General features: G+C 56.7%; 2 protein-coding genes across 2 annotated transcripts; one reads left to right on the forward strand and one right to left on the reverse strand.

The window, feature by feature from the left end:
• Nucleotides 1-205: 205 nt before the first annotated feature.
• CUNH16orf90 (chromosome unknown C16orf90 homolog) lies at nt 206-1566 on the forward strand. The gene is given in 4 exon segments (XM_007453490.1): nt 206-251; nt 688-1014; nt 1408-1495; nt 1497-1566. Coding segments are annotated over 4 exon segments (531 nt in total).
• A 4284-nt stretch (nt 1567-5850) lies between these two features.
• On the reverse strand, nt 5851-11899 carry NAA60 (N-alpha-acetyltransferase 60, NatF catalytic subunit). Its single transcript, XM_007453491.1, has 5 exons — nt 11790-11899; nt 9765-9894; nt 8592-8688; nt 7106-7340; nt 5851-6007 (listed from the first exon to the last, which is right to left on the reverse strand). The coding sequence occupies exons 1-5, from the start codon at nt 11897-11899 to the stop codon at nt 5851-5853; spliced, it is 729 nt and encodes a 242-aa protein (XP_007453553.1).
• Between the last annotated feature and the right edge of the window lie 361 nt (nt 11900-12260).

Raw genomic sequence — 12260 nt, forward strand, 5'->3', positions numbered from 1 at the left:
TCCCTTGTCCTCCTCCCACCCTGCCCCTGCCCTTGAGCATCATCCTCTCCCAAACTCAGGGATCTGGGAAACCTGGAAGTCTTCCCTGTGACATCACAGAGCTGGTTGCCAAGGGAGACCTGCAGATCCATCCCCTAGGCAGGGGAGAGCACGGCTCTGCTGCACAGGAGGCCCGGCTGCTCCTCCCCCACCCGGCTAGCCCTCCATGGAAGCCTTGGTCTGTGCGTTCTCTCAGCTGCACATAAGAGAAGGTGCCAGGCTGCGGCGAGGAGGCAGGAGAGATGCCCTCCTGTCCTGACCTGGGCCCAAAGCCACCAGGGTGGCCTCAGGGACATGCAAGCTTGGGAGAGGGGAATGGCCACCAGTCCAGGCCATGTGACCCTGGGCACCAGAATGCTCTCTCTAGGGTAGGGGGCAAAAAGGGGTGGCAGAAAGAGCCTGCAGTCCTGAAAGAGATCTTGGTGCCAAGACTCAGGCTTCTCAGCCCTCCCTGTTGGTTGGGAGGGAGAAGGAGTGCTTTGTTGGGTGAGGGAGGTGGGAGACAGGGGGCGGAGCCCATCTGACAGACAGGTAAGCTGAGGCTCCGCAGGCCAGGGGTGGAGCCCATCACATAAGCATGTGACTACACTGTCCCCTCACGGCCGCTGTGGCCCACCAGCCACCAATCTCCTGCTCTCCCCTCCACAGATGCAGTGAGCTGGGCCCGAGGATGCACCAGTCACCCCGACATGCCACCCAAAATCTATGAGGGGGGGCTGGGGGCCCAGCAGCAGCAGTGTCCCAGTGCCCAGGGAAGCAAGCCCAAGAACTTGCACCACCTCCGGGGCCTGGCTCTCTACCTGCCAGGTCACATGCATTCTGCTGGCCACTGTGAAAGCCATTGGCTGAGCCAGCTCATGGCCGGGGGCTGCCTCCCACAACCCAAGGGCACAGTCTGGCCCCTGGACTTACCACAGGGGGCTCTGGGCCCAGGTAACAGTCACCACTCAGCCCTCGACAGCCTGGGAAATACAGGTAAGCACCTGTCCAGGTGATGCAGGGCTGGGGACAGGAGGGGAAGACCCCGGGCAGGGTTGGGCTGGGCACTCAGATGGACCCAGGTGGCCCCTCTCCACTCCCAATCCTCCTGGGTACCTGTCCCAGCTCTACATTTGATGAGGGACCTTGGACTGCTCTCCCCCGCTGGCCAGGTCTGTTTCCCCATTTGTAAAATGAGGGGTTCGCGTTAGAGAAGGGTCCTTTCAATTTGAAACGTGTTTCCCTCTTCCTCCTCCCCTCCCAGGTTTTAAGGAGAACTGCCCCCTCCCCTCTGGTTTTGAAGGATGCCAGGTTCCTGGGAGTCATAGGATGGGCTGGCAGCCTCCCCCAGGTCCCTCCAAGTGACTCCTCTCCCCCCACTTTCCTCAGCTTCCAGTTCCAGCATGGACCCAGCCAAGGGTGCCCCCTCCCAGCCCGGTGCCCCTGAAGGCTTGGGGCTCAGGCCTAATAGATCCTGGGTGGGCCTCAGAGGAATCCACATGTCCCTTGAGCAAGAGAACTCGCTCTGGGGCTCTGGAGAGGCCATAGGGATCCAAGTGCCAGGGCTGGTTCTCCCAGCTCAGGACAGGAGGGGAAAGGATGGCCCAGGAGGAGGACACAGGTCCAGCGGGAAGGGCTCAGCCCCCACCAGTAGCATCCCCACACCGAGATGCCTGGGCAGCTGCCCAGCACCAGAGCCTAGGCCAGCCTCGGGAAAACTCGAGGGTGGAAGGATGAGGAGGTCCTGCTGGAGGGACAGAAAGAAGCCTGGGTGTACCCTTGCAGCCTGCTCCAACTCAAGTCAGCCACTTGTACCTGGGAGGCTGGGCGGAGTGGAGAATTGGGCTCCCGAGAGGGGAGCCTACAGGTCTAATCTCAATAAAAGCCAAGGCCTGCACCTTCTGTCCCTGGGTCTGTCTGTCATCAGGCCAATTCAGCCAGAAAAATGGTCCCTCGGCACCTGTGTTCTGAGAGCAGAGTTCCATGTCGATCCTGGGGGAATCCAAGGTGCTCCCACCCTTAGTTGAGGAGGGAGCCGTCCTCCTCTGGGCGGGACTCTGAGCAGGCTTCCTGGGTGGGCAGGGTCTCAGCAGGCCTAAGAGCAGGGCTTGGTGTTCTGGGTGGAGAGGGCAGAGGACAGAGAAAGTTAGGCCAAGTTTAGGGAGGGTGTCGGGAGGACAGCAAGTTCCCAACCTGGGCAGAGACATTGGCCCTAACCCCACGCCGCCCCTCATTGAGGCCTTGGTTGAGTTCATCCCCCCTGGGGACCCCTGGCTGCCCTGCCCCTCCAGGCAGAATGGGCACAGCCCTTCTCCCAGCTGGGCTAGACTCCAGGCACCCAGGCATGGCCTCCTCTGTATCAGGAGGTCTTAACCCCAGCCCTGTTGACATTTGGGGCTATGCCATTCTTTGTTTCGGGGGTTGTTCTGTGAGTTGCAGGATGTTTAGCAGCAACCCTGGCCTCCACTCACTAGATTCCAGTAGTGCCCTCCGCCCAGTGTGGCAACGAAAAACATCTCTGGAGAGTCTGAGGTCCCCTGGGGGTCAGAATCTCTTGGGCTGAGACCCCCTGCTCTACATCACTGGGCCTCAGCTTGTGGGGACAGACAGGAGAACCTGGGTTTGCCTCAGTGACCCTCACCATTTGGCTGATTTCCTGTCCTGGCAGCCTGGGTCAGGCAAGGGCTGACCTACCCTTCTCACAGGCTTCTGTCAGACCACATATGATGGTGTCAAGGACATTCTGGACACTAGGACAGCTGGGCTCCTTCCAGACATGGGGGAAAGCTCCCTCAGGCCCCTGCCCTTCCCCTGTACCCTGGTACAGCAGATTCTGGAGACTTTGGTCCCTGGGTGCTTTTCAGTGTTCATGCGGCCCTGGGTGGTGGCAGCTCCTAGTCCGGGCCACCAGCCTCAGGCCCTGTCCCATAGGGAGGGCCATCGGGGGAGGTCCAGCCCTCAGGGAGCAGCGCACCCACGCTTTGGAGGGGTCCACACTTGGGCTGCGGTTTCAAGCCCACCATTCACAGCTGTGTGGCTCTTGAGCAACTCCCAGCCCCTCAACCAGTCATTTGTCTAAGAGGGTGACAGGCACGACCTCCTGCCCCCAGGGTGGCCAGAGGCTCCAAGAAGTTGGTGGAAGGACCTGGTCCCCTGCTTGGCCCAGCCAGGGGCTGGGACCTGCTGCCCCCCCTGCCCCCCGCCTAAGGCTCCTGTGGTGGGGTGCCCTGGGCAGGGCCCCTGCCTGACCACTGCACTTTCACCAGCTCTAGAACCTCTTCCAGGGCTGTATTCCTTGGAAGGGCAAGGTACAATTATGATTGTAAAAAACAATTGCCCTTTGAGCTGGAAGCCGTTCTTGGGACTTGCCAGGGGACAAGCAGCTCCTGGGCCGCCCTCAGCCACGGGGCAGGTCCACAGGCGCAGGGCCTGCAAAGACAGAATGTGACCAATTAAAGTCTATTTATTTGTTTGTAGTAAGACAAAACATTATAATCTGTTCAACACTGGGCTGGACACTGCAGTGATAAGGAGGCGGGGAGGGAGGGGCAGGGCAAAGCCTCTGAGCTCAATTACGAATGTACAAGGTAGAACCTTCTGGAAGACTCTTCCCTTACCCTGAGGGGCAGAAATAAAAATCACATGATCATCATTGATTCAGATTAGAGAGGACACCCAGCTGGGCCTCAGCATGAAACCAATGTCAGCGTGGAGGTGGGGAGTCGGGGGAGATGGAGTGCCCTTCCTGCCCAGGATCCACCGGTGAGGCTGCAGGAGCCCCGGGCCAGGAAGTTCTGAGGGAGGGAAGGACACGGTCACGGAGCCCCCACCTGGGGTTTCCCGTCTCCTGCTCTCATCCGGCGTGAGACTCTGTGCCATCCCCTCTGCTCCGGAGGGGCAGGCCAGGCAGCAAGCAGCTCTAGGGGCCCTGGCAGAAGAGGCGCCAGGAGCACATGCCGTCCACGCGCACACTTCCAGGCACTGTCTCTGCCCCAGAGGTGGAGGGACCACAAGGCACGCACTGTCCCCAGCCTCAAAGGCCGGGTCTCACTTGGTCATTGCGGTGCTCAGCTTCGTCCTGTCTGCACCTGGCCAGGCCTCAGAGCTGCTGCTCATGGGGCTGGGGGGCTGGGGGGAGAGGACCCCCAGGCCCTCAGTGGTGCCTGTCCTCAGCCCGGCTCCCTGCGGCAGCTCAGCTGAATGGCACATCCACCATCTGACAGGTGGTTCCAATCGCTCGGGACAGAATGAAGCAGCCCATGGGAAGAGGCCGCGGGAGGACTCAGCCTCCTAGTGGGGAATGTGGGCACCTGTCTCGTTATCCGCCCGCACATGTGGGGAGCGAAGCCACAGAGCTCAGTGTGTGGGTGAGAAGCCTCCCCAGCTGTGTCCAGCAAGTGTCAGCCCCAGGTGGAGAGACCGGAGCTGCTCCCCGCCCCGCCGGGCTTCTGGGTGCTGGTTCTGGACCAGGGCCTGGCCTTCCCGTTATTTTGTTCCCTCATTATTCAGAGGCTCCTGTGTCTTTAGGGTTAAGTCTGTCCGTAACACTTGGGTTCCTCCCTCCCAGAAGTTTATTCCGACTTTGGAGAAAGGAGCTGGAAGGATCACACAGCGGAGGGGAAGAGGCTGGTGAGGGCCGTGGGGAAGGAAGCCCTTTCCCATGCCCTTGCTCCCAGGGCAGCAGAAGAAACAGACCACAGTGAACGCTGCCACCCCCAGGTGCCCGTGGGGCTGGAGCACGTGCAGGGGCCCGGCCAGGGCTCAGCAGAAGTGAAGGTTTCCAGATTGGGAAGGAGGACTGGAGGAGCCTGTGGGATAGACAAGAGGGGAGCAGGGGTGAAGTCTTCAGCAGAAACACTCTGCTTCCCTCCCCTCCCCAGGGGCCCGGCCTAGGAGCCCAAAGCTGGGTCCCTGGCGCTCCTGAAGTGTGAGCCCTCCTCCAGGTCCAGAGTCCCTTCCAGTGACCACTGGCTCTCCCTGGTCCCAGCACAAACCACAGTACCAACGGGGGTGCCAGCCCAGGAGGCCACGGAGCCCTGCCGCCTGGGCTTGGCCCACATCACAATCCGCTCTGGGCCGTGTCCATGCACAAGGGGTAGACCTTGGAGTCCCCATGACGCCTTCTAGCTCTGCCATTCCCTGAGGTCTGGGAGACCAGCTCCCCACAGTGCTCAGAAGCGGCCGTGTCTAAGCAGAGCTCTCATCTAGGTGCCCACCACAGGGCAAGGCCGCTGCTGTTAAAGCTGCCATCTACAGTGAAGCACCACCAGGGACACAGCGGCACTGATAACCCCTGGGAAGGGGAAGCTGAGTGTCTGGGGACAGGAGTAGAAGGGGCTTGATTTTTTGGTAACTTTTCAATTTTTGAACCATGTGAATGCATTATTTTTTAAAAAGTAGTTCAGGTAGTGAAAAAATAAAGCTCTGGCCAGGTCAAGAGCTCTGCTTTCCCTCCTGAAGTTTCTGAGAGACATTTGGGAACTATCTCGGCCCCTGGCCATGCTTCCCAGCACCCTGAGCAGCAGATGCCCATCCAGGGCCTCCTGTTTTCATTGCTGAAAGCACCGCCTCCATTTCCCCAACCATCAGCCCACTGGGCTCTGCTCCCCTTTCTGCACCCCCTGCTCTGGTGTACCTGGGGGAGACCGGGCACGCTCCTTGACTCTCTTCTCCCGAGCCCACGTAGCACCAGGCCTGCAGGTGGGGCAGGCCGACGGGCCCGGCAGGTGCCCACCGGCTCCTCTGCAGAGGACAGCAGAAGTCAGATGTCTGGGAAGGTGGTTTCCACAGGGTGCCGAGGGGTGGGGCCTGGCAGAGACTGCCCGGCTAGTGTCACATGGTCCGGCTATACTCTATGCCGCCCTTGGTGGAGATGCTTGACCATGGCAGGAAGCTGCAGAGCAGGCTGTGGGCCTGGCGGTAGATCCTGTGCGGGATGGAACAGGGGCTCAGGTTTGCTAGTGCAGAGCCCAGGTGCTGGATGTAGTCCGTGCAGCTCTGTTAAGGAAGATTCCGACTCGCCTGCCCAACTTCCCCAGGGCGGCACTGTCAGCACGGTGACCATGGGGGCTGCATGCAGACAGCACGCCACTCTTGCAGGAGGCCAAGAGCCTGCTCAGCCTCTGCAGGGCTGGAAAGCCTCATCAGATGGAGGGGGCTCTGCTGCACAAAATAATGCAGGGCAGAGCCTGGGTACAAGGGACCTTCTGGGTGAGGCCCCAGGCACCTGGACACCCAGACTAAGGCTGGACAGGACTGGGTGCTGGGGGAGGGGTCTGGAAGAGCAAGTGTTCCTAGTTCTCCCCTACGCTCAGTCCTCAGACTGGCAGGGCCCTGTCCCTGTGATGAGGAGGGGTCAGCAGTCCTGACCCCATGGACATCCACAGAGACCCATCTTCACAGGAGCTAGGCCTGCAGGCTTTTGGGCCGCCCTTGTCTTTCTTGTTTATTTCCCTGTGAAATGGATAAATCCTGGACTCATTAATTTAACTTCTTTCTCTCACATACACACAGTATTTTGGGGGTCACACCCTATGACTATCAGGAAGTCTCCTGGCCTCCACCGAACCTGTCAAGGGCCAGAGAGAGTTAAAGAGGAGGGAGCAAGGCAGGGACACACCTCTGGGTCACGCACCCAGCAAAGAAGGTTTGAACCCAAGTGTTCAAAAACAGCAAACAGTTCGTTTCACCTCACTTGCTTGTCTTCTCCCCCACCAGCACACAGCCCCATGAGAGCCGGGGCTTCTGGCTGTTTCGTTCACTGTTGTATCCCCCACGCACCTAGGGGAACAGGAGGCTCTCATTCAATACTTGATGGATGGATGGATCTTAGGCCAGGAGGCTGAACACCCTCCCCTCACACCAGTCTAACGTCCAGCGAGCGCCAAGTGCCAGAGCTGGCCTGCTTTCCCAACGTCCACACCCAGACTGTCATTTCCCAAGATGTGCCGGCCAGACCCGCCCACAACAATATCTGGTCCCATGAGCTTGGCCTTGTGGATGCCGCGTGAAGGCAACCACAGCTCCAGCTGGCGCACGGGCCCTGCTAGGAAGCCACAATACCTCACCCCTGAAAGAGAAAGGATATAGGATGGTCCAGGGAGGGTGGCCACCGTTGATGTAGAGGACATAGGTGAAGCCATCTTTGAGGACCCCTCGGATGGAATAGTAATAGGGGAGATAGTGATGCTGCTTGAAGTCTCTGTTTTCGTAGAAGTTTATAGCCGTATTGTTGGTAGTGAGGACGTGCAGGTAGATGGCTTTGCAGTGGTCCTGGGCGGTGGTTGATATGTGATCTTTTAAACTCTCAAGTAATAGGGAACCTGCAGAGGAAGAGGCGCAGGGCAAGTGGGAAGAAAGCGTGAGGCAGACAAGGAAGTCATCTTTGCAGAGGTCTCTAAAGATCTCTCAGCTTTTGGACCGAAGACCGACCTCCCATAACCAACCACTATAGAAGTCCCTAACATCTCACGGCTCGATGGGGCTTGTCACCTGAGGCCCTGAGGCATCCGGGACCGCGGATGCCAGCCTGCTAGTTCCCTCCCAGGGGCTGAACCCACAACAGAGACTCACTGATCTTTTTAGACAATGAAGTGTAAACCTGAGCCCAGGCAAATGTGGAACGGACACAAATGAAGACTCTGCCACTCACTGGCTGTGTGGCTGAGTGGGATGGGAATTTGGAGTCATGCGGGCAGCCCGGCACCCCAGATGTGGCGGGCACCCGATAAATGGTGGCTAGCACTATTTTTCAATTATGTTTTCTACTCTTAATCAAGAATACCTTGGGTCTCTGTCATACAGAGTGAAGTAAGTCAGAAAGAGAAAAACGAATACCGTATGCTAAAGCACATATATGGAATCTAGAAAAACGGTATTGATGAAGCTAGTGGCAGGGCAGGAATAAAGACACAGACGTAGAGAACGGACTTGAGGACACAGCGGGGAAGGGGAAGCTGGGACGAAGTGAGAGAGTAGCACTGACATATATACACTACCAAATGTAAAACGGATGGCTAGTGAGAAGCTGCTGCATAGCACAGGGAGATCAGCTCGATGCTTTGTGACCACCTAGAGGGGTGGGATAGGGAGGATGGGAGGGAGGCTCAAGAGGGAGGGGATATGGGGATATATGTATACTTACAGCTGATTCACTTTGTTGTATGACAGAAATTAACACAACATTGTAAAGCAATCATACTCCAATAAAGATATTAAAAATATATATATCTTGGGATCAGACATAAGCTGTGTGTGTGGTGAGAGGCATGATAAGGGGTACCCATTCCCAAGTGAGGACATTCGGGAGCGGTTATTAATCTGATCTTGTCAGATTTGGGAAGGAGGCCATGGCAGAAAGACCTGGTGTTGTATGGAAAGAGGACAGGCTGAAGGCCAAGGGAGTTGGTGGGGCCATGGGTCTTGTTGGAAGGGGAGAAGGATGAAGGTCTGGCCCCAGACAGAGGCTCAGGGATGGAGGAAGAGACTGAGGGGTATTTATGAGAGACAATCGTCAGAACGGGGCAGGGGGGCACGAGTTGGTGGCGGTGGTTTATGAGCTCTGCCACTCTTACCTATGCCGTGCTTTCTGAATTCCTTCACTACTCCCAGGCTTAGGATGTACGCAACCTGTGTGTCAACAGAGAAGCTGGAGGCTAGAATATCTCCATCCTAAAGAGAAAGTCAGAAACAGTCAGGTCAGCAGTGGAGGCCCCGGTCCCACTGCAGGACACAGCTCACTTGCCAACTTCCCAGCCATGACACCTGAGGGGACACTGGGGCAGAGGGAACAGAAGACAATAGAGGGTCACCTCCACACCCATGGAAACGAGAGGGTGTGGGCCCTTCTGCGAGAAACTGCAGATATAAGAGCACACAAAAAAATCGCTTCTCTTGGGGTGGGTGGTAGACCAAGACAAGGAGGGTCAGGGATGCCAGACGAATAAAGTCATGTCGGGAAAAAGGAACCGCTCAGCAGGCCCTCAGCACATGACAGTCCACCCGCCAAGAGACAAGACAGCCCAAGAGAGTGTGAATGTTTTAACTAGGGATCCTACACAGCCCCAGATGGTCTCGCAGTAAAGGGGGAGGCGGGGGGTAGGGTGGGCAGTGGTGCCCTCCACCACCCTCCACTGCCAAGGCAAGGCCAAGTGACACACTGCCCCACGTGGGTCTCTTGGTTCCGGAGATGCAATTTTGGACCGGGAGTGTCATGAATCCGACCAGCACACAGTTCTTATGTTCTTCTACCTCACAAAGAACTAGAAGGATCTGCCATGTGTATGGTTTTCTCTACCCCACTGAAAAGGACACTTGGCAACTTGGCCTTTGTGTCCTATCCACTGCTCACTGAGTGGCTCCCACGTGCTGGGAGTGGGTCGGCTCCCCACTCCCCGCCCCACCCTCCACACTACAGTTAGCCTGGACACAGGTGGGCTTGTCATCAGTCTCAGGGAGGTAAGCATCCTTCCTGCTCTTGTGACTCGAAGCTCACAGAAAGGCCAGTGTACCGTTTACCCGCCTCCCTACTTCAAAACAGCTGTCATTGTGAAGCCTGTGGTCGTGTTACTTAATGCATATACGACTGTGTCACGAACACACAGAAAGAAACCAACCAGGTACGAATCTCACACGCCGTCTGGGCTCCCAAGAGAAAGGGCCACAGAGCAGGCAGCGTGACTGTGTCACAAGGCCCCACAGTCCTGTCCAGAGGCACCGACTGCCAAGTCATTGCCGCATACACTCACCTCCTTGTGTATCTTGGTCCTATTTTTTATTTCAGCTACGATCATTCCCACGATGGCGCCCCTGTAGGTTGCGGCAAGGGAAAAGAACTTCTTGTTGGAGGTGATATCACGATACCATGAGTCTGGGTACCTGAAGAGGAGACAAACTCAGAGGAACTGGCCAGGTCAAGTCCAACCCCCGTCGTGCTTCAGAGAGTTGAACCACAGGGGACCCTAGGCTGCTCTGTCCACCACTCAGGGTTGACGAGGGGTCTGCCCTTTGCTGTCTCCACTGAAGTGTATCACTCTCAGAGTATCATCTTCTGAAAGCGGTTATCTGTCCAGACAGGACTGGAAATTTGATAGGAAAACGATCTTACAAGACACAGAGACAAGAGGGGAAAAATCTCTGATGATGCTGTCCCCTCGAGAGCAGTGCCTGGGGGGGCAGGTGGATGAGTTAAGATTGATGACCCCCGCAGCCTGTGGACACTTGGGTGATTTCCAAGAATTCTGTGAGACTTTTTCAAGACTGGGGGAAGTGGTGTGGGGAGAGCCAGGTTCGCTGCAGAGTGGCATTTGAGTTTCAGGGACAGGGCCTCAAGGGCAAGGTGTATCCAGGGTCACTGGGGCTGCTCACCAAGTGCTGTCCGAGGGGAGCAGGGAAAAGAACAGTGATGCAGTGATGAAAAGGCAGAGACTCAGCCACACCAAGGAGGCTCGGTCGGGAGGGTGTCTGGGTTTGTTTCCTAACGGACACAGCGGGTTAGCCCAGGATGCCTTTCATGAGACCAAGAGCTGGAGGAGGGTCTCAGACCCTCCTGGCGACACAGAGAGGTGCTCTACTCGGGTCTGCACTGTAGAGGCCACCGCCCACCCACTGGAAGGTTCCATAGAACATGAGCATCACCCAGGCTCCTCTCCTGGTCCTCATCACACTCCCACCTTCTGACCGCAGCAGTGCCGGGTGGTGCGGCAGCCAGGAGGGGAGCTGCCACCACATGGTCTGATGGGACTGAAGTTCTCTCCCTCATCTTTGGAACCTGAGGCCTCAGGCCCAGGAAGCTGCAAGGATAGGCAAGCAGGTCGGGCTCCTCAGAAGCACAGAGACTTTGGCTGGTGAGGCTCTACCTGCCCCAGGTCACCCTCAGCGGGGTCTAACCTCGGACTTACTGGATTACTTTCCAGCGGTGGGACTGCTGGGATGACATTTATTTTCTAACCTATGAAGCCGCCGCTAGCCTGTGGCCCCAGAAGGTGACAATTCACATTCCCATCAGGGACGTAAGGGAATCCCTCCCTTCCTGCCGGCAGCAGGTTAAACACATCTGAGGCTAAGGCTCACGGAAATGTGATGATTGGCAGGAGCTTGTTTATTTTTAATTTTTAAAAGTTTGCACTATTTTTCTCACTACAAGCTCTATGTGCATATTACAGAAAAATGTAGGAAGTACAGACAAGCAAAACCAGACAAACTTGTAGATGTTAATCATCCACCCACCCGAACTACCGAACACATTTGCTACGAGGTACATATACTCCTAAGCTTTTATCTTGTATGTGTTTTTAAATAAAAGGGGGATTGTGGTACATACTGCTTTCTAGTCTGCTTTTTCCACTTAATATCTCATAAAAAAACTCTCCTTGTCAACATATATACCTCTAGGACAGGTTTTTTTTCCCCCGGCAGAATAACATTATACTTTTGCATACACATACCCCGATGTATGTAACCAATTCCTTTCTGTTAAGATACTTAAGTAGCTTCTCAATTTTCTGAATATTGTAAGTAGCACTGCATGGAACATCTTTGTAACTAAAGATTCTCAGCCAAGGCCTTTCGGGGATCTCTAGGAACACAATGAGATGCAAAGAGCCTGGTGGTAGTCAGGGAGCAGGGCCCGGGGCCCCGACAGGCGAGGTCACTCTGGGCCACCACGGCGCCTTCACAGCAAGCCTTTCAGCTTTGGCACCCGCAGCTCTGCGCACATCCCCCCCGCCATTCCCCATCCCCCAAGCCACAGCTGGGGACACTGCTCAACTTACTCGATGGGGAACCAGTCGCCACACAGGTGCTTCACGGTGTCTATGTCATCGTGGCAGAGGAGACGCAGGCTGACCTCGCTGAGGGAGCTGGATGGCACCACCTCTGTCATTCACACCTGCAGGGAGGGAGGTGTCAGGAGGCGGCCGCACCCATGCTGCCGCCTCCTCCTCCTCATATAACCTGTGAGGCAAGCAAGGCGGGAAAGCGCGCACCCGTCCCCCTGATGGAGTGTTCCTCCCCTCACAACACTCCCTGCACTAGGCATCACAGGCACACCCCCACCTCCGCCATCCCTGCAGGGCAGGAAACCAAGGATAGGAAAGGCCTGGGAGGATGGGGACCCAGGGTCCCCTCGCTGCATGGGATACTCCTGAGCCCCACAGAGGGCAGCCCAACTCAGCTCTGTGTTCTCTCTTCTCTTGGCCCCTCTGAGCTGCCCATTGAGCGCCCACACCAGCCCTACTTCTGCC

This window comes from Lipotes vexillifer, unplaced genomic scaffold, assembly GCF_000442215.2.
Source record: "Lipotes vexillifer unplaced genomic scaffold, Lipotes_vexillifer_v1.1 scaffold914, whole genome shotgun sequence".
Taxonomy (NCBI): Eukaryota; Metazoa; Chordata; class Mammalia; order Artiodactyla; family Lipotidae; genus Lipotes; species Lipotes vexillifer.